At 34.7% G+C, this 23,229-nt stretch overlaps 1 protein-coding gene across 4 annotated transcripts in view; it reads left to right on the top strand.

The window, feature by feature from the left end:
* DYNC1I2 (dynein cytoplasmic 1 intermediate chain 2) overlaps positions 1-19,938 on the top strand; it is a 60,534-nt gene extending 40,596 nt beyond the window's left edge. For all 4 annotated transcript variants that reach the window (XM_045559435.1, XM_045559433.1, XM_045559434.1 and 1 more), the window contains 8 exons: positions 254-379; positions 1,627-1,773; positions 2,106-2,219; positions 2,522-2,655; positions 3,537-3,681; positions 15,871-16,011; positions 17,643-17,768; positions 19,296-19,938. In XM_045559435.1, the coding sequence (XP_045415391.1) occupies positions 254-379; positions 1,627-1,773; positions 2,106-2,219; positions 2,522-2,655; positions 3,537-3,681; positions 15,871-16,011; positions 17,643-17,768; positions 19,296-19,409 (1,047 nt within the window). In that variant the 3' untranslated portion in view covers positions 19,410-19,938. The remainder of the gene's footprint in view (positions 1-253; positions 380-1,626; positions 1,774-2,105; positions 2,220-2,521; positions 2,656-3,536; positions 3,682-15,870; positions 16,012-17,642; positions 17,769-19,295) is intronic.
* Positions 19,939-23,229: the final 3,291 nt, after the last annotated feature.

The raw sequence follows: 23,229 nt of genomic DNA, 5'->3' as shown, positions 1-23,229 counted from the left end.
AAATCCTTTGTATAAAATTTAGACACATATTTTAATTAAATGTTTTAATGTTAAAACATTTTAAATAATTAACTGTAGTAACTTAAAATTGTACTAATGTCCCAATGAGCATAACTCCAGAGATATGTTTCTTGATGAAATGTTAGATATTTGTATTTTCAGAATAATCTGATAAAGACCATTGAATAACTAGGAACATAAAATAGTTCCTATTATGCATGGCATTTCTTTTCCACTTGATTGTTCCGAGTAGTATCCAGAGTTACTCGTGGCTTCCTATAACAACAACGAAGATGCTCCTCATGAGCCTGATGGTGTGGCCCTGGTGTGGAATATGAAATACAAAAAAACTACCCCAGAGTATGTGTTTCACTGCCAGGTAAGGTGGTCTTTTAACAGTCTTCCCCAAGTTTAAGAATTCATTGATGAATTTAGACAAGTGCCTTTTTTCTTTTCTTGTCAACATAATGGTTTCATTGGATTGGCATTTATTAAACCACTCCATATTTGCAAACAGATGTTAACAGAAAACTGAAGACTTCTCAGTTCAACATGATCTGCCTTTTGTAGCTTTTCTGACATTTCTTATAATGTTTAATCACACCTAAAGTCCTTTGCAGTTGTGATTTTCTGTTATTGTGATTGATTGTATAAAAGGGATCTTTTATAAAATGTCTTTTCTACAGGGAGTTTCTCAGGAACTTTATTTGCTGAATATACAATCAGATGGTTGGCCCACTGAATTACTTATACATGGCCTGAGGAGTTGGAACTATATGGTTTTAAGTAGAAACATATGGTTAAAGTAGGAAACAGATGCAGATTTTTTTTTTTTTTTTTTTGAGACAGAGTCTCGCTTTGTTGCCCGGGCTAGAGTGAGTGCCGTGGTGTCAGCCTAGCTCACAGCAATGTCAAACTCCTGGGCTTAAACGATCCTACTGCCTTAGCCTCCCGAGTAGCTGGGACTACAGGCATGCGCCACCATGCCTGGCTAATTTTTTTTTTCTATATATATATTTTAGTTGGCCAGATAATTTCTTTCTATTTTTAGTAGAGATGGGGTCTCACTCTTGCTCAGGCTGGTCTCGAACTCCTGAGCTCAAGCAATCCACCCGCCTTGGCCTCCCAGAGTGCTAGGATTATAGGCGTGAGCCACCGCGCCCGGCCCAGATGCAGATTTTTAAAGTGGATTTTAGTAGTTTAGAATTTGCAAGCCTTTTCTGTTTGTATAAGTTAAAATCTTTTAATAACGTCATCATCCTGAATAAACACTTACCTGAGTCAAGACTAGTGTATACTTTGTCAGATTACTGTCAAAGGCTAATGCAGGACTAGTTATCTTTTTAATACTATAATCAAATGAAATAGTTTTTTGCTTTCTTTGATAAACTGCTTAAACATATTTATGTGAACAATCATTACATTTGACTTTTAAGCAAAAAATATTTTAAAGATACAGTTTTATATTTCTGAAACAAAATGAAAACTTTTAATGGACTTAATTATTTGTTTTATAACCTCTGATACCTTGCAATAAAGAAGGAAATGTTTTGGATAATAGATTTTTATAATTTGTCAGGCTTTTTTCATTTGGATCTCAAGTATAAAAATCTTACTTATTTGCAGTCAGCTGTGATGTCTGCTACATTTGCAAAATTTCATCCAAATCTTGTTGTTGGTGGTACATATTCCGGCCAAATTGTGCTTTGGGATAACCGTAGCAATAAAAGAACTCCAGTGCAAAGAACTCCACTGTCAGCTGCTGCACACACAGTAAGTAAATAAGATTATTTCCATTAGACTTTTGTGCTCCTTCACCATTAACTATTTAGTAGTGTCTATCAGAGTAGTCTCAGAATGTGCTTCCTTTGATGAATGAATTTCTCACCATTTAGCAACAAAGAACAAAGGCCCTATTTCTATATTTTTGGAGATCTGTTTTATCAGAAACTTATCTCCCTTCTGAGATTCTTGTTAACAGAATAGCAGCAAACTTCACATTAAAAATAGACTTTTGATATGAAACAGAATACCTGTGATTAAACTAAAAAATTTATTTCATTTTTTGTGAAACAATCTCTGAAAATTTTCTTTAATGTCTCTAGCACCCTGTATACTGTGTAAATGTTGTTGGAACACAAAATGCTCACAATCTGATTAGCATCTCTACTGATGGAAAAATTTGTTCATGGAGTCTGGACATGCTTTCCCATCCACAGGTAGGTTGAACTTGTGAAACTAAAATTTTGAGGCAAATGTTGTTATATTTTAAGTGTGTATATACCCCTGCTTATGTTTTTCATAAACTGTTTTATAATAGTGTTGTCATAGTTTATAAACCTAAACATGTGTTAAATATAGTTTGTTGTGTATATATTTTATTTTCAAACCTGCTTCATTTACTTGAGGTAGGTTTACATAAGTAGTATAATAAAGGAATTGTTTACACACCAATTAAAACTAGAAGTTTTTCTACAAAAATTTAAAATTGAAAATTTACAAAATAATTTTTCCCATGTAGGATAGCATGGAATTGGTTCATAAACAATCAAAGGCAGTGGCTGTGACATCTATGTCCTTCCCTGTTGGAGATGTCAACAACTTTGTTGTTGGGAGTGAAGAAGGTTCTGTGTACACAGCATGCCGCCATGGCAGGTAAACCTAAACTGGGATTTGTAATAATTTAAAATTCACCCTGAATAATCCCACTGAAACAAATTGCCCCTTATATAAGTATAAATCTGTCCTAGAGCCAGCCACTTGTTATTTGTGACAGAATATTTGGGTTCAGGCATGTAAATTAAAACTTAAATACTTAAAAAAAAAAAAATCATTGGATTCATGATGTGTTCTAGATTTTGTGGGTTGTGGTATATTCTGGTTTTGTGTATGTGCATGTACTCAGAGAAGTTAGTGGTAAGGGAAGAACATTCAGCAATTATAAATACAATATGCATGTGCCACATATGACTTTTGAACTTGTAAATAAGATTTTTCAGCTGTTTTCCCATTTTGATTTACTTGAAGCCTGAGCTTTAGTTCAGTCCTCCTGATAATTGTACCATAGTGTCACATATACCTTTTAAATTGACTAATATTTCTCCTGATGTTCAGTCTGTTTTGAAATTATCTACTTGTACCTTATCAATTGCTTCCTTTAAAAAAATTGAGTGTCCAGATTTCATCTCAAAGATAGATCACCTTCACTTCAACACTTTTGATTTAAAAGTAGGCCAGATTGTCTCTTTTACAGGCAGCATCCCTTTGTCTCTATTCCACCACCTCAGATAGGACTTTTGAGTTCCGTTGTAAACAGCATAATGTTTATGGTTCCAAAATGTACTTTTGCTTTAGTGGTGTTATCAAATCTGGGTAGAATAACAAACACTCAACATAAGTTATTCTGATACATTATGAGCACAGAGTTTAGTTTGTCAAAATTAAGTCAAGGTCTGAAATATAAACAATAATAAAATGTGTTTGTAATTGGTCTGTTTATAAGAGATTTCCCTAACATTTTCACTTTTATGAAATAGCAAAGCTGGAATCAGTGAGATGTTTGAGGGACATCAAGGACCAATCACTGGCATCCACTGTCATGCAGCTGTTGGAGCAGTAGACTTCTCACATCTGTTTGTCACTTCATCATTTGACTGGACAGTAAAACTTTGGACAACTAAGGTATCTAAAACATATGTCTACTGTTTGCTCAGATTTCTGACACAAGGTGGTGCTCTAATACTACATAGGAAAAAAAAAAAACCTTTTAAATCACTTAGAATTGTTTACTGATAGATCAAGCCTGCTAAGAAGTTCTACAAAGCATGAGTGAGCTACTAAATGTAGTTTTCATAAAAGTGTGCTAGCAAATATAGTAACCTCCCACATAATCAAAAACTAGTCTTCCCTCCACTTTAGGCTTTTCAAGCACAGAACTGTTTACCTTGATCTGAGTTGGGGAAAAAGTCCCTGAGTATCTTACATAGCACCTCATATAGTTGTTCAGTCCAGCACAAAAGCTTTGCATTTGCTCTTTGGAGAGCTTATAGAGGCCTATTCAGAACTACATTGGCTCACAGTGCTGATGGAAAATGGAGAAAAGACAGACAGAAACTGATTTACAGTAAGTCTTATATAATAAGGCTATATATAATAAACTTTTATCATTAAGAAAAAGCACTGGGTAAAGGCATGGATGCATATATTTTTTGTTACTCTACTATAAGTAATTTAAATTTGTTTTGGTTTAAATGAACTTCAGTTATTTGAAAAACCCATTTATGTGATGAAGTGCTTCTTGATCCTCCAGCAATTCCAGATAAATGTGACATTGTCCTGCCCTGTTACAAGTGTCTAGACAAATTTAAGTAGGGAATATTACCTCATATGATAGACTTTGTAGTTTCATTTGATCCCAATTTATAATTTAAGTGCCTTAACTTTGCTATCTAGTTTTTCTGTAGTATGACATGTGGCTGATAAAACTCAGTGTATCAGGTTCTGTGTAAATTAAGTTAAATTTTAAGCTTTTTTTTTTCTGGTTCCATCCGTCTTATCCTAAATGTTGACTTTTTGAATAATTCTCATGAGACAAAGTTTAGAGACCTTCTGGTTCAATTTCTTTGAGAAAACTGATCTTAACAGATGTTCTATACTATTATAGTGAACTCCTATTTATTTATCAATTGCGGGCCTCAAATCTGGGGTGAACTCACTGTTCACTCATGTTCTTTCTTGGTGCTTCTTTTCTGTCTAATAATGAAGTGGGTTAGAAAACTTTGCATCTGAAAGCTTGCCTTTTAAAATTGAGTGTTTTCAGGTTTGGCATTAGCAGATAGAAAAATAGTACTTAAGTCTAATGAAGGAAACACACAGAAAAGTGCTTAATACCGTGTCCAGATATAATAGGCACTTACCAGTGGTCAGTTCCTCTTTTTCCCCATAATAGGGATCAGATAGCCTGGATGCATTTAATAAATCATCTGTTTCCTTTCTTGGATTGTTACTGAATTTTTGTTCTTTGAATGAAACTTACACAGTGAGAAATGATAGAGGAAGAAGATTCTCATAACCCACAAACCACAAGGCATAATCTAGCTAGTACAGATTGAGCATCCTTAAGCAGAAATTGGAAGGGCTCCAAAATCCAAAACTTTCTGAGCACCACCATAGTGCTCAAAGGAAATTTTCACTGGAAGATGGAATGGTAGGCATCCTATACTGGTTGGGTTTCCTCTTTGTGCTCTGGCCACCAGTGACCCAGAACTGGAATAAGCAAGTGGGAAAATGAATGAATGAACAAGTGAATACAAATTACTGTAAAATAAAAATTTGTAAAGTATACAATCACACAAATGCACAATAACAAATTATTCTGTATGAAAGCGCTCAGTGAGCACACCGTATTTGTTATTTGTTTTGGAACTGCTTGGTGATAAGGGGTGCTCCTTATAATTTTCCCCTTGCAAACATTTATTCCTTGATTTAACCCACCACATCTACAACCGCTGTCACTCACTGGTTCATGAAAAATTAGGTAAATAATTATCTTACTTGTTCTTATTAATGTTTCTTAAATGTATGTACAGTTCATGTTTATTTCATGTTTAGTATTGGGAATGTTTTGGGTCATTATTTAGAAGTTTGGTGATATTTTTGTGATCAGAAATATGCTGTAGGAACTTAACTCTTGTTTTTATCAATTAGCCTATGGCAAAATTGGGTTTGTTATATGTTGTTTCACTTAACATCATAGTTAAGATAGTCTAAGAACCTATCAATGATGTCAAGTGAGGACTTACTATATTCCAAAATTCAAAAAAGTCTAAAATCCGAAATACTTTTCTGGTCGTAAGAATTTCAGACCAACACTTTTGGTCCTAAAACCAAAGCAAGATACAGAATTGGAAAGATGAAGCCAGCTATTTCTCTGTAGATGTCAAACAGCCATATAAGTTATTAGATTTCTGGATGTGTTTTCATCTTAGTAGCTCTATATATAGTCACAGGAGACGCTATGTCTTTACATCTTTGTTATATTGTTGGCCAGCTTCCTTTTTTGGGGATTGAAAAGAATCTTATCTGTTTGTAGACTTTTAAAAAATATCTTAGGGCATCAGTTTGCCAGCTTCCTTTTGGCTTTAAATTTGAGGCTTCTATCCTTATATACATTTAACATCAGGATTTGGAAATGAAGAATTCATCCTGCCTAATCAAGAATAGAACTTTGATAGCAGACTGACTGATACTTGTTTTTGTGGTACTATACAAGTAGTTGATTGGTGATTGATATTTTTGTTTTTGTATTTTACTGTATTTCAACATAGAATTGCCGTCTGAATAAGAATCACAGGTGGAAATATATCTTTTCTTGTTAATTAGGCTAGGCACTGCTTCCTTCCTCCAGCATTATATAGAAGACTCATTTATTCATTCAACTGTGATACATGCCTCTCTCTTACCCACCCAATACCCCTCCAAAGTTAGTAGTCCAGGGATGGGCTAGCATGGAGTGTTTTTATACATGCCCAGGGATCCTCTAAAACTTTATCAGAAGAATACCCTTTATTCTAACTGTTCTGCACACAAATAATTTTACTCTATGAAGGGTAGAGCAGCAGCAATCTGCTGAGTAAATATTTTTATATTTGGCCATACCATGGGTCCCAATGTCATTGCTTCAATTTTGAATTTACATTTCCTGTTAAATATGTTGCTGGTATTTTGCCCTGCTGCAAAATTTGATAGCGCCTCTGTGTTGTAATAATGACTAATAGGCAATGGTAATGAATAATAAATGTAATGAATAATAGGCAATGTTTTAAAATAATCTCTTTTCAAACATTGTTTCAATTTTATTTTACGCTTTTTAAGCCAATATCTTTACATTTATGAATTTAACAGACTTCAAATGTTTTGCTTTTCTACCTATACTTTTTAACTACTTTCTGATTCTGGGAATTGAGTCTCCATAAACTGAAAGAACGAATCATTAGATATTGTACCTTTATGTCCTTTAAGACCTGCTTCTGCCCCAACAGCAAAACAAGACTCCTTCTTTTACTCCCTTTCAATAAGTCCTCCAAAAATCCCTGGAAATCTCAGTTTGGCACTGCCTCAAATTTAAAGTAATCTACTTCACAGCCAGGCATGGTGCTGTAATCCCAGCACTTTGGGAGGCTGAGGTGGGAAGATCGCATGAGTCCAGGAGATGGAGACCAGCCTGGGTAACATAGCAGGACCCTGTCTCTAAAAAAAATTTTAAAAATTAGCCAGGCATGGTGCCATGCACCTTTAATCCCGGCTACTCAGGAGGTTGAGGTGGAAGGATCCTTGAGCCCAGGAGTTCAAGGCTGAGGTGAGCTATGATTGCACCACTGCACTCCAGCCTGGGTGATAGAGCGAGACCCTGTCTCACAAAAAAAAAAAAGTAATCTAGTTCTGTAGCCATCTTCTAATCTTTGCCTCAACAGGAATTTATAATAGTATAATGCAGTTACAGAGTTCTGGCTCATCAAATTGTTTTCATTACTTTATTGAATTCAACTATTTTTAGTACAGGTTGAGAATCCAAAAATCTGAAATCCGAAATGCTCCGAAGTCCAAAACTTGTGCTGACATGACGCTAAAGGAAATGCTCATTGAAGCATTTCAAATTTCTGATTTTCAGATTAGGGATGCTCAACCGTAGGTATAATGCAAATATTCCAAAATCCAAAAAAAATTGAAATCTGAAACACTCTGGTCCAAGCATTTCCAATAAGGGATACTCAACCTATATAGAAGACAAAAAAAAAATAGATTATTTCCCACATATTGGTGAAGTTTAAACAGGTCAAGACACTGCTTCTAATATATTTGGATCTGTTACTATCTCAAGATACCAAACTTAAAATTCACAACAGAAGCACTTCAGCAGGTCTGCAAACTGATAGAATAAATGAGGAAGGAAAGCTTCTTCAGGGTAACCTGAGGATTCTGGAAGAGCTTGATTAGGGGTAGACCTGGTAAGTTAGCTTAATGTGCTACCTCATTTATCCATATTTGTTACAGATTACTCTTAAATTATAAGAATTGTTTATTTGGGGGACAAGATGTTTTAATGCATGTACAGACACCTATCAGAACCATATTTACCATAAAGTGACACAGTGAAGATTGTTAATGTGGTAATTTCTTGGAATAGGTAGTTTTTGGACTTTTCTAGCCCATACACACCTTGAAATTTTTCATAATCTCTGATGTGTCAAAACCCCTCCTTATCTTAACAGCTTACCTATGTAACTCTCAGAGGGTACCAGCATTAAAACAGAATTAGAAGATCCTACTAATGCTTAGAATAACAGCTATGCACAACTATTAGACAAGTTAAAATGAAAAAGTGTTTGAAGTTGGGGTGTTCTTGGGGGAAGGCTGAATGATCGTCCAAACCCAGTCCTACATAGCAGCATTTACCTCAGTAACTTGCTTCTGGCCAGTGTCCGGCCTTTCCTTTGCATATTCAGAAGTTCAACTTTGTCAGTCTACTATAGTTGATTAGACAAGGTACTAACAGGCTCCTAAGACACAATACATTGGAGAATGTCAATTTATTAATTTACAATGAGAAACATAACTGCCAGAAGGTCCAGATACTCATGCTGGCCTGACCAGCTTATTGTTTCTCTGTAGACAATCCACACGGGAAGCCAAATTATAATCAGAAGATTGCTTGGCGAACAAAGAATTAGAACAAAAAACGTTTTATAATTTGAATGTTTAATGGCATCAAGCTAAGAAAGCCTGATTCATTCATCTTCAAATAGAGATAGCCTTGCCATGGGGTAGTAATTCTCAAAATCCATTGGTTGAGACTCCCTCTTTCCTAGACAATGCTTGAGTGGGTACTGTCTTCATTTTTCTTATAAGACTTTGCTTCTTTGTATCTCCATTTTAATAGACACATTCCTTCTCAAAAAGTGTTTTTAGCCAGGTTATATAGGAAGGTATTTCTGACCTTGGGATCCATTTCTTTTTAAAGAGAATCTGTTTCTCTTCTGATCCAAGTTGAGGACATACTTATTTCCCATTTCTCTGGGGAGCCATCTCACCATTATCTTCATGTATTTACTATAGGAACTCTCTTTGTTATTAATCTAGAACTCCCCAGTCACCCCAGCTTTGAAAAATAATCTGTATTACTTTCCTAGGGCTGCCATAACAAATTACCACACTGGCTGACTTAAAACAACAGAAAGTGACCGGGTGCAGTGGCTCAGGCCTATAATCCTAGCAGTTTGGGAAGCTGAGGTGGAAGGATTGCTTGAGGCCAGGAGTTTGAGACCAGCTTGAGCAACATAGGGAGACTCTGTCTCTACAAAAAATAGAAAAATTAGCCAGGCGTAGGGGCACATGCCTGTAGTCCTGCCTAGTCAGGAGGCTAAGACAGGAGGATCACTTAAGCCCAGGAGTTTGAGGTTGCAGTGAGCTATGATGACACCACTGCACTCTAGCCTGGTAAACAGACCAAGACCCTGTCTCAAAACAAAAGAAAACATGAAGACACCCAGAAATTTATTCCTTCACAGTTCTGGAGGCCAGAAGTCAAAAATCAAGATGTTTTCAGGCTGTTTACTTTTGGAGACTCTGAGAGAGAATGTTTCGTGCTTCTTTCTTGGCTTCTGGTGGTTGCTAGCAATCCTTGGTGTTCTTTGCCTTGCAGTTACATCACTCCAATCTTTGTCTCTGTCATCAAATGTCATTCTACCTGTTTGTCTCTGTGTCCAAATTTTTCTCTTTTTTTAAGGACACAAATCATGCTAGATTTAGGGCCCACCCTAATGCAGTATGGCCTCATCTTAACTTGATTACAGCTACTACAAAGACTCTGTTTACTGGTGGACATGAATCTGGGGGACGCTGTTGCCCAGTATGTAACCTTAAAGAGCTTAGAAAAGAATATGACTTGTCTCTTAACTATGCAATGTTTATTCTCACCATTGTACCAGAATGAGCCATTTTTGCTTATTAAAATCCTATCTATCATTCAAAGAAGCCCTTTGTTTTGATTTATTCTTTGGCAAATGTATTTAGCAAATCATTTATGTATAAGAAATTTGGAACTTTAGAGACCTGTAGACTTCTAGTTCAGTGATTCTCAGTCTTGGTTGCACATTAGAATCACCTGGGCAATTTTAAAATTTTCAGTACTCACTTGGCACCCGAGACGAGTTAAGTCAGACTACCTAAGGGGGATACCCAGCTAACAGCATATTTTTAAAAATTCTCTAGGTAATTACAATGTACAGTCAAGGTTCAGAACTACTTACACAAAGGCTTTGTTTTATAAATAAGGAAACAGGGGCTTAAAATGATGAAGTGACTTTTCCAACGCCTTAAAACTAGTACTGGCAAGCCTGAGATAAGAGTGTAGGTCCTGTGTCCTTCTTCAACTCTTCCCTGGTATCTCTCTGCCATTTAGGTAGAAGTGTTCTTCAAAGAAAAAATATTACTTTAAAAAAGTACTTAAATGATCTATTAATATTTGGGATTTTAATTTGCAGTGTCATATACAAAATTAATATATTATGAAACAGTATTGGATATTAAATGTGTGCTTTCATTCTCTTTGAGGAAAAAATATTACTCCTTAGATGACTATTTTTTTACATTAAACTTGAAAAAATTTGTAAGTGATTTATAATCACATTTTTAAAATTTGGGAATGTGTTGCCATTTTGTTTTATCTTTTTGGTTTTTTATTTTATTTTATTTTTTGACACAGGGTCTCACTCTGTCACCCAGGCTAGAGTACAGTGGTGTCATCATAGCTCACTGCAACCTCAAACTCCTAGGTTCAAGCGATCCTCCCACCTCGGCCTCCCAAAGTGCTAGGATTACAGGCATGAGCCAATGCACCTGGCCATGTATTTTTCTTTTTATTGTAATCATTTACCTAGTTATACATCCTGCTTTTGTTTCTGGCCACATATTCCACTGAGTAGATGAAATATTTTAAGCATTTCCTGAGACATTTAGCAGTCTTCTTCTTTTATATTATAATAATTTTTATCTAATTTGCATGTAGCTTTTTCATATTTTATATCTTATAAAAATGGAATTTTGGAGTGTGTACTCATTTGTGTCTGGTTTCATTTGCTAAATGTTATGTATGTGAGATTCATTCATATTGTTGAGTATTATAGATTGTCCATTCTCTCTGCTTTATACTGTTCCATTGTGTAGATATACCATAATTTATCCATTCTACTGCTAATGGTATTTATGTTAATTCCAGTTTGGGGCTATTACAGATAGCACAGCTGTGAGCAGAGTTATAGGTACCTTTTGATGGACATAGGTACTCATTCAGTTGGTATATACTAGAAGTAGAATTATGTCGTCATAGGATATGAATACATTCAGCTTTAGTAGATACTGTCAAGCTGTTTTCCAAAGTGACTTTGCCAGTTTATAACCCACAAATAGCATATGCAAATTCCTGTTGCTCTGCATCTTTGTTAACACTTGGAATTTTCTTTTCTTTTTTTTTTTTTCATTTTAACCATTCCAATGTGTGTTATTGCGTTGCATGGCCATTTAAATTTGTATTATCTTCAGGCTAATGAGGTTATGTACCTTTCTGTGGGTTTACTGGCCATTTTGTGAAGTGCCTGTTAAGTCTTTTTCTTGTGTTTCTGTTGGTAACCCCTTCTTTGGAAGATTATGTAGAGCAGTAAACATTTTATTGAGTCAGCAATATGAACATGACTGTGAACAATTTTTGTTTTAAGTGTTTGATGGGAGACCATCAAATTGCCTGAAAATGGGATGTTCTTTAAGAAGTACACTATCACCTCAGGAGTGAGAGACCTTAGTACAGTGGTTCTTAATCATTGGTGTGCGTCAGAATCACTAGTGGAGCAACACCAGAAATACTGATGAAGTGCATCTGGGCTGGAGCCCTGCATCTGTATTCTTCAGAAGCTCTGCAGATGATCGTAGTGCACATCCTAAGTTAATTAAACCACTACCTCAGAGTGAGACTTCATTGGCATTGTTATCACAGAGAGTGACAGGTAAATAACAATCTTAAAAGAAAAAAACTCTGTTTCTGTGTTTAGCTTGGTTTTAAGTTTTGTTAAAATTTTGTTTTTTTAATTAAAAACAAACATTTTTGGCCATTAAGATTAATGCTGTAGACATTTACCATCATATCTGAAAATTTTAAATTCACAGTTTAAAACTTGTTATTATGGAAAATTCCAAATAAATACAAAAGCAGAGGGGCTAGTATAATGAAGCCATTGTATCCATTACGTAGCTACCACAATTATCAACACATGACCAGTCTTGTCTATTTTCACCCCTGGATTATTTTAAATAAAGCCGAGACACATCATTTTATCTATGAATATTCAGTATGTATCTCTAAAAAGTAAAGTCTCCTTAAAAAAAAATACTACTGTATCATTATTACACCCTCCAAAATGAACAATGATTTCTTAATTTCATCAAATGGCCAATGTGGTTTTTTATTTTGGGGTGGTTTTTTATTTTTATTTATTTATTTTTTTACCATTTTTTATTTGAAGCAGGATCCAAATGAGGTCCATATATTTGTGACTGACATGTCTTTTAAGCTCCTCTCTTAAAATAAGGTTTCCTTCCCTCTTTTTTTCTTGCTTTTTTGTTCTTGAAGAAGAAACCAGGTTGGTTTCTGTAGAGTTAGTCCTACAGAGTTTCTCACGGTCTGGATTTTGCATTTCTATGTATCACTCATATTAATGTATGTAGTTGTAGATTGTTCGTATTTCCATAAAGAGTAGTTTACTCTCATGAATCAGTTGGTTATCTACCAGACCTTGTTGATATCTTTTCAGTCATCTGAAGATCATTCTACAGTAGATTGCTCAGAAGGTGCTCATGGGTATGCTATTCCCATATTCACTAGAGTATATGGTTATGAAGGTTAGTTTGGTTGTATATGAAATCCATGACTTACATTTCCTTTCTTTGCATACCTTAAATAAGTTAGTTACCCTGTTGTCTTCTGACAAAAAGCATTGCTGTCTAAAAGTCTGATGACAATCTGATTTTCTTTTCCTGTGACTTGGTCTTTTTAAAAAACTTGGGTGATCAAAGGATTTTTTTTTCCTTTTCATTAAAGGGTCAGTATTTCTAGATACCCTTTCAGTATGTAGTTCCAAGCTGTATTTTATTTTAGGAGAGTTCTTTTGAATTATTTTTGGTATTTCTTCTCTATTATTACTTTGGTCTGCCTCTTGAGGACCCGCCATTTAGATATATCTTTGCTGATCTTGTCTGTCACTTTTTAAAAATTCACTTTATCTCTTCTTTCTTTTTTTTAAAATAAGCTTTCTTGAGCTCCATATACCATAAAATTTACTCTTTTAATGTGTACAATTCAGTGGTTCTTAGTATATTCATAGAGATATGCTCTATCACCAGTATCTAATTTTAGAACATTTTCAAATTTCAGAAAGAAACCTTGTGTCCATTAGCAATCACTTCTCATTTCACTTTCTACAGTTGCCCTGGAAACCACTAATCAATTTACTTTCTATCTCTATGGATTTGCCTGTTATGGATAGTTAATAGACATTCATGGAATCATTCGACATGTATACTGGTTTCTTTCACTTGGCAAAATGTTTTCAAGTGTCATCCCTTCATATCAATACTTCATGTATCAATATGTCATCCCTTTTATAGCTGAATAATATCCCATTGTATAGATATACCACCTTCTGTTTATTCATTTATCAGTTGATGAACATTTGGGTTGTTTCTACTGTTTAGCTATTATGAATAATGCTGCTATGAACACTCATGTCTTTATTTCTCCTGGGTATTTACCTAGGAATGGAATTGTTGGGTCATATGGTAACTGATTAGCATTTTGAGGAACTGCCAGGGTGTTTTTCAAAGTGGCTGCACCATTTTACATTCCCACCAGTAAGGTATGAGGATACTGATTTCTCATATTCTCACGAACATTCGTTATTTTGTCTCCTTAATGTTAGCCATCCTAGTGATACGAAGTGATATCTCATTGTGATTTTGATTTGCATTCCTCTCATGACTAATGATATTGAGCATCTTTTCTTGTACTTAACTGACTATTGTAAGAGTTCTGGGTACAAGTCACTTATGAGATACATAGTTTGTAAATATTTTCCCCCAGTATAAGTTGTCTTTTCACTTTCTTGATGGTATGGTTTGAAGCATAAAACTGTTTAATTTTAACATAGTCCAGTTTATCTACTTTATCTTTTGTCCTTTGTGCTTTGGCTTCTTATCTAAGAAACTATTTGTCAAGTTCAAGGTCATGAAGACTTACTTTTATGCTTTCTTCTAAGAGTTTTATAGTTTTAGCTTTTCCATTTATATCTATGATACATTTGAGTTAATTTTTGTGTGTGATATGAGGAAGGCAGTGGTGTCCAACTTTATTCTTTTGTATGTGTACATCCAGTTATCCCAGCACCATTTGTTGAAAAGCCTATTCTTTCCCCCATTTAATTGTCTTGACACCACAATAACTTTGCATGGGTTTGACTGAGATTTTTTTGTTTTGCTTATTGTCTACTAATGAAGTGAGTTTTTCTATACTTTTAGAAGGGAGAGAATGGGCAAGGATAGCTTTCCTAGTTTCATAGTTTAGGTTAAAGCTCTCTCTCCTGTGGTTTTTGCAAACTGGAGATACAGATATATCTTATACTTTCTGAGATGTGCCTTTTCTGTTCCTCTCCACCACTTTCCTGTGTCTCTTTCCTATATCTCTTTTATCCTGCATTCCACAACCTGGATTCTCCTCCCAGCAGTTTCTCTCCAGCAAGACTTTGTCTTGGAAAGGAGCTTTGGTTTGTTAGTTTTGAGAGTTTATACGGCCCAAACTGTACCATGAGACCTTAACTTCTGTTGCATCACAGTCTGCTTGCATTTGCAAATGACCCTTGAAGAACACGGGGGTGAGGGGGACCAACCCCTCCATGCATTTCAAAATCTGCATATAAACTTTTGACTCCCCCAAAACGTAACTACTAATAGCCTACTGTTGACCAAAATCCTTACCATTAACATCGTCAATTAACACATATTTTATGGTCTATATATTAATATTATATATTCTATTCTTACAATAAAGTAAGCTAGAGAAAAAATGTTAAGAAAAATCAAAGAAGAGAAATATATTTACTGTTCATTAAATGGAAGTGGATCATCATAAAGGTCTTCATCTTTGTTGTCGACAACAAAGATGAAGGAAGAAAAGAAAGAGAAGGAGTTGGTCTTGCTGTCTCAGGGGTGGCAGAGGCAGAAGAAAATATGTGTAAGTGGACCCACACAGTTCAAACTTGTGTTGTCCAAGGGCAACTGTATTTATAAATGGGATTGTGCTAAACTCCCTCCTGGTTTCTGCTGTTGTTCTTAGACTGGTCCACCATACTGTCCAGTGAGCATCTGCTATTGACTGTGAGGTTTTCTGTTCTCCAGCTGTCAGAAACTCTTGTGCCTTCTTTCCACTTCAGGGAGATTTAGAGGAGATTAAAAAAATACAATACCACTGCTGTCATCTTCCCAGAATCTTCTCATTGACAAATGTTTTTGAAGCATGTCCTATTCCTTTTTTTAAAACAGGATGGCATCTACAAGTTAAAAAGAAAATGCAACCCAATAGTTGATTCTTAGTATATAACGCCAGGTAATTCTGTAGTGAAACAAATTGTAGGAACTTTTTCTAGGCTGAGTTAAATATCATAAAATGTTATGCCTGTTGAATGTGTGTCATTTTTTTCAGTGATAAGTAGTTTAATGATTTGTGTGTATGTCATATTTTGACTGTGCTAAGAATCAACTTTTCCCTTTCAGAATAACAAGCCTTTGTATTCATTTGAAGATAATTCAGACTATGTTTATGATGTTATGTGGTCACCCACCCACCCAGCCCTATTTGCCTGTGTGGATGGCATGGGGAGACTGGATTTGTGGAATCTCAATAATGACACAGAGGTGAGCAAGAAAATAACAAAAATTGCACTGAAAAATAGAAAATTGGATATTTATTGAATAATTTGTGAAATTCTTTGTATCCCAAAGAATGTAAAAGGGCTCTGTGATTGTAGCTTCATCACAAAGAAACCAAATAAGCTTTGTACCCTAAATAATAAACAGCATGCTGTGCAGAACTGAAGGGAGAAATAATGTTGCCAAGAGCACTGGGGCATTTCCTTTTATTTCTGAATAACTCTGTCATGTCTCTAATGTCCTGCCAAAGTCTCATTCATAAGGCAACTGGGATATTTTTCATTCATAGGCTGGAAAGCAGATAGTTTTAGACTGTTGAAATATGTTAACCTTAATTCTGAATTCCTAAATTATCTCTTAGCCTTGATAGGATTGTATATCATCCGTAAATATTAGTTTTAGCCTGACTTGAGTGGAGGAAAAATATATTTTGATGACTTTTTCCACGAAGGATTGAAAACAGTGTTACTGTCACCATAAAATGAATATAGAGAACATGAAATTTCCTAATTGCTATCCTAAAATCACTTATTAGCAATTAAATTTAACTGCAGCTATCATTTATTTTTAGTCATATGTATTTTTACCAGCTTAGAGAAGCTTAAAATATTCTTAGAATCTATATTGCTGTTGGTAGTAGAAGTAATGTTAGCAGAGTCTATCAGTAACAGTTGTTGACAAAAAAGTCACTCCATGCCTTCTCCTAAAGTTTCTGCTTTCCAAACTAAGAAAATAAAATTGGTACCATTTTATTTTGTTTGGATTTTGATCTTAGAGATTTGTGGTTACAATTAAATGTGGATCTTTCCTGTAATTAAAGAATATATTGAAATATAATTTTTCCTTTGTAATGATTTTGGCAATCTAGGGGGTTAAATTAATCATTTGGGGATGACTGATGTCAATTAGAAGGATTTTTTTTGTCAGATTTCAAAAAATTTTTTAAATTTTATTGTGCTTTTAGGCTGAATCAAACACTGAATATTTGCTCTATGTATAGCAAATAAATCTTTTTCCTCAGCATAGAAGAGGCACAATCAGATTCCAGGGGGCTGTTGTGATTATGTTGGTACCCTCATCTTGCCTCCCTCCAGCCAGTTCATGGGAACAGGGTTTGGAAAGACTCATCCTGCACCTTTAGTATGAACTGTTCCTAGGAACTGTGAATCAAATATAGGTTTCAGCTGACAGAGATGCAAGCTACAAAATTGATTCCTGTCCTCTAAAACTGAACCATAATCTGTTTATAAGAGTTTTTGAAATGTTTTCTTTTTAAATGCGTTTTGGCCATATGTTTTCAAACAGCTTGACTTCTTAAAGAGGTTTAAACAACAATAAAGATTCCTTTATTAAAGAGAAGATCTTTCAAAATGAAGTGGCTAGTCTTGTGAAAATTTCTTACATAAGGACTTATTTTCCCAAACTATTTTCAAGGATTGGCTATAATGTCATTCATAATATATCACTGAAAAGGAAGAAAGTTGGGAAAATTCTTTATCTGTTTTCATCTTTGCTTTTAAAAATGTAGCCAGATTGGATGAAGAATTACTGTTTTACATGTTTATAGAAATCTTGATGAAACTTTTAACACTGCACTATATTTTAAATGACTTTAGGTACCAACTGCCAGCATTTCTGTGGAGGGTAATCCTGCTCTTAATCGTGTAAGATGGACCCATTCTGGAAGAGAGATTGCCGTGGGTGATTCTGAAGGACAGATTGTTATATACGATGTGGGAGAGGTATGGGACTCGCTGCCTATAATTTTGACGCATCTATTTAGTGGCATTGTAGTGAAGGTATCTTTGTGGCTAAACCTAGTCTTTGAGGTTCATGAATTGTACAAACCATATGATTGTAAAGGTAAAACTTATTTCTAGCACTCTTGAAATTAATTTTCCTTCTAAACTAGATGTTATGTGTCCCCATGCAACATATTTTGAGGGTAATACAGTACGTTGGAAGTACCTTGTTTCTTGAAGCAAGCATTGCTGGAAATTAGAAATTCTTCAGAGAGAAGAAGTTCAGAGTTATAGGTGGACTTCGGGGTTTTACTGAAGTGATATTGAAATAAGATTTTATTTTCCTGTATCTATCACTATGTCAGGGCCATGTGGTAGAAATCAAAAGTAATATGTCTGAGAGTTTTCTGATAACAGTGTGAAACATGTACCTTGAATCTTGAGCCTTGATGCTGAGCCGTTATAATTGAATCCAGTAGGTTGAGCTGCAGCTCTGTCATCTTTGGTGCTCTGATTGGCTGCACACAATGCCCAGTATGGATGTCCTCCTTTTTAGCCCTGACTAGCACCGTAGTCACTTTTTCTTTTGCTGTGCCTCTTGATTGCCCATTCTCTGTGGATACTCCACACCCTCTAGCAATGGGATCTGGTGGAAAGTAGATTGAATCATTTAGAACAGCCAATTGGACCATCTTCACAGGTGGAAATGTTCTGTATCTACACTATAGTAACCATGAGCCACATATGCCTATAGAATACTTAAAATTTAAAATTCAGTTCTTCAGTTGTACTAGCCACATTTTATTTAATTTTAATTAATTTAAATGTAAATAGTCACATGTGGCCAGTATCTACCCTATTGGATAGTGTAGATTTAGAACCAGGCACATACCTTTGCCACACTGAGTGGTTTCTGCCCTAACATGACAGTGTCAGACTCCTATATTATAATGGCAGTTATCAAAAATATTTATTATTGGACTGCCTCTGTTAGGCAGAAGCATTACAAGCCTCTTTTCCCCTTTTGCTATTGGTACAACACTAAAGTACGAAATAGTAGCTTAGCTTCTGATGAAAGAATTGTGGTATCAAGAAAGGTTATTTTATGCTCCAAACAAAAATAAATACTTGTAAGAAACCAGCACTTATGAACTATGCTTCCAGAATTATTTCATACTAGGAATGGTGAAGAATAAAGTAAAAATTTTTTAAGGAATTTCTCCCCACCAGCAAAACCCATGAGATGGTGCACAGGAGTTATATTTACAAAGCATCATTGTTATTCTCTCTTGCACTGATGGTGATAATGGCAAAGTCATTTCTGAGATTGTCACAACATACTTCACAAACATCGTCTTTTGTTTTGAAATGTGGTAAATTATTGTTATAGTCCCTGTAATTATGGGAAGGCCATTCAGGTCAATTATTGCTTTTTAATGGAAAAATTATTTGAAAACAAACTGAATAATAGAGGGTAAGATGATCTTTTATTTCAGTGTACATAAAACACTGTCTTTCTTTTAACAGCAGATTGCTGTTCCCCGCAATGATGAATGGGCACGGTTTGGCCGAACACTCGCAGAAATTAATGCAAACCGAGCTGATGCAGAAGAGGAAGCAGCTACCCGAATACCTGCTTAGTTCCTGAAAAGGGGAGTGTAGCCTTAGTGGAATTGGGGAGGCTCTTAAGTAGATCCTAAGACTATTTGCATGTTTCTGTCTAAATGATAATTAAAAGGAAATTTCGTGGATTAACTGTGGATTTAATGCTGCAAGGAAATCTTACAATGTCCCTTTTTATATAACATGCATCTTGTTTTGGATTTGTGTCATTTTTAATATAGCTGATTGACTTTACAGAATGCAGCTTTTTTGGAATTCTAATACACAGGTGTATATTTGGTATTAGTTATTCTTTTGAAATCTTTTCAGCTTATAACACTATATACAGTTATTTCTAAAGCACAGATTAAATAAGTTCTGCATATTTTTAAATAATCACAATTCCCTGTTATATTGGTACTGTACTCACTAACAATAATATGTAGCAACATTGTTTATTTTCAGCCATAGCATGCATATACCTATCCAAGTTCCATTCTAACATCTTTTGTCTTCTTTATAATCATGTGGTAGTTATCTATAAATAAAAAACAAATTTATGCATTAACTTTTCAAATTTTCATTTTTACTCCTTGCAGTTTGAATTTTTCTATCTAAGGCTTCTTCCCCCCATATCTTAAGCTCCTGTTGTGAGCAGCCACCTCAAATCCTGTAAAGCTTTGTGCTTTACACATACCATACAGGGTATACCATAGATCTCTCAATGCACTCTGATGTTTAGATAATCTGTCAGTGAAAAAAAATTTCCCCTAGGTTAACTTTTGCTTTACTACCTTATTTTCTTTCCATCTAAGAAATATTTACTTTAAAGAATAAATAGAAAGCTGCCTATTATTTTCACTGATTGAGATTACTACGTATGTGAGCTCTCTAGAATAAAACCTCCTTTATTTCATGGTTGGAGTAGCCATGAGGGAAAAGTGCTCAAATGAACCCATATTTTGGCATTGAATCAACTCCACATCTTGAGATCTATTACCACAGCCTTGTCTACAAATCTGAAAGGTAGGTGACAGATATCTAAGAATTAGTATTGAAATAAACCTGTCTCAGGAATAGAAGAAAGGACTATGATCAGCTTGTACTTTTATCCACTTTATATTGTTCATTTCCTTGATCCTGACCCTTTGTCGTTCTAAAGTTTAACTGTCTTTTATTCAAAGGAATGTGAACTAGGAAGGAAGATTAGAAATCAGAATTTGAAAATTTTTGTTTTAATAATTGTAACAGATTTTTTGGGAGAAGAATTTCCAAATAATAGCAAAACTTCTTACTATGAGTATTATATAGTATAAGGAATAATTGATCAGGAACAATTAGACCTAAACTCTAGCTATAACTCTCGCATTTATGAGAAGTATGATTTTAGGCAAGTCTGTGCCTCATTCTTTTATCTAGGAATTAAGTTTGGATAAAATGATTTCTGAATTTCCTTCCAGTTCTAAACTTTTTAATTATAATTATATCAGGCAATTCTCTACTTCTGTATATTCAGTTTTCAATTGCCCATTATATACCAAAGATAACATCTCAAGTTATCTCCTGGTAGCAATGTCTGTGAGTCAGAACTTCAGTTTTAGTAGAGTCACACTGTCTTTGTAGGGGAAAATTCATGTACTCACTACTCATGTAGTTACTGTAGTTTTGCCCTCACTTTGTAAAAATGACTGAGAAAAAGGGAAGACATAAATGTTAAAACATAATAGTGACTAAGGTTGGAAATCAAGATGTGGAAACCGAATCTGTGTTCCTCAGACTCAAGTGTTTGTGTTCAATTGTGAAAGGGAAGAAGAAAATTGGTAAGTACTTACAAATTATTTATCACCAAAAAAAGTTTTGCTTTTTGGGAATAATTTCTCCTATCCCCTAGAAATATGATGTGGACCTTTGCCCATTCATCTTTGGTCTGCATTTTTAGGAATACATGAATTTATTTAAGGAATTACCTTTAGACTATGTAATAGCAAAAGAGAAAAATACTGAGACTGTCTATCTTCTGACAAGATAAAGTTGACCAGAAGTGTATCATAGCTCTACACTTTCAGAAATGAAAGGCTTACAATTTGAAAAATACCCAGTTACAGAAATTGTACCATATTTGTTATCAGTTATACTTTTTTTTTCTGAGTAGGAAAACAAACTATAGCTTTCTGGCTAATTTTTAATTTTTTTGTTGTTTAGTATTTTCTTTTTGAATTGAAGATTATTTATTACCTTTGTGTTGAGGGAAGAATACTCAGTTTTTCAGACAGTAATTGACTTGTAATCTCTAAAATATTTTTTTGCTATTATGTAAACTAAATATTCACTGGTAGAGACTTTCTTCCTGCTTATAGGTCTAGTTCCCTACAAAGTTTAGAAAATCCCTATATAAATGTTGCAATAATGCTGAGATACTGCATCTTGAAGGAATGGATGACTTAAAATTTAGGGAGAGGAACCAAAGGAAAGTATTTTAGAGGTGATTGATACTAGTCTTTCAGTGTTGTAAGAATGTTGATTTATTCTAGTCTGTACTAATATGGATAGACTGTAATCACCATCACTTGAACCATATGGTAAGGAAGGACTTGACTTGAATAAATGAATGAAAATCTGTTGTCAAGCATATATTATCTTTTCTTTCTATTGGGAAGTGTATTTTTTTTTTTTTTTTAGGTCAGAAGGTCACTTGTTTTATTTCTAAAGCTCTGCCGTAAATTTCTAGTGGGTGTCAGTGATCACCTGCCGCACTCACTGGGCAGTGCATTTTTAAATGTCTTTTCCACAACCCCAGTATTTCAACATTTGACATGTAATAATTTTCTAAATGAAAAAGTTGTATAATTAGGTATATGTTAAAGATAATAGAGCTCTAGCTGCTTGTTGGCATCCAAGGTAGTGGTATCATACCTGAATCTTGGGCATAAGTCTAGGTTAACAAGCCAATGGCTTTGCTTCTTTTGGTGACTTGGTGATGGGGTTCCCATTGAGTTTTTTGTTTGTTTTAATCCAAGCTACACAGCAGCAAGAAGAGTTCTTGCTTTCCTGCTATGATCTTACTGATTGCTTAGGCAACTAGGAACGTGGCAGGTTTGAGGAAAATACTCTCAACTACTAGGACTTTATTTTTCACTCATTAAAAATTATTAATGCTGGGAAATTATTTACTTAGAGATCTGGCTTACAGATTTGGGGGCTTCTAGTGCTACCAAAAAATTAGAAAGTTGCCTGAAAGGTAATATTAAAAGAACATCCACATTCAATATTTCTTTGAGGATTACAATTAGATTTTAAAAATGTAACACAGTACAAGCAAATTATTAGCACTTTGGGGCAGTAAAGCTGAAGAAAATGGTTAAAAGAATATTCCTAATTGTAATCCTATATGAAATAGATTTTAAAAATGTAACACAGTACAAGCAAATTATTAGCACTTTGGGGCAGTAAAGCTGAAGAAAATGGTTAAAAGAATATTCCTAATTGTAATCCTATATGAAATAGATTTTAAAAATGTAACACAGTACAAGCAAATTATTAGCACTTTGGGGCAGTAAAGCTGAAGAAAATGGTTAAAAGAATATTCCTATTTCATATAGGAAGGGTACTATGGAGGCCATTTTAGAAAAACATCCTACAGTCCTAACCAGAATGCCAACTGCAAGACTTTGAATAGTCATCACATTGTAATGCTTTTTACAACAGGTCAATGTCCTCAGACCTTTTGTTGGATTTTAGGTGTTTAGATTCTTTTTCTGCCTTCCATGTTCACGATCCCCAAACTTCTAAAAGTTCGAATGGATGTCAGGTATTTAAGTTTTCAGTATATACCATCTAACCACTTCTAGCTTCAACATAG

Source organism: Lemur catta, chromosome 8 (assembly GCF_020740605.2).
Source record: "Lemur catta isolate mLemCat1 chromosome 8, mLemCat1.pri, whole genome shotgun sequence".
NCBI lineage: Eukaryota > Metazoa > Chordata > Mammalia > Primates > Lemuridae > Lemur > Lemur catta.
This window is presented reverse-complemented; position numbering and strand designations above follow the sequence as displayed.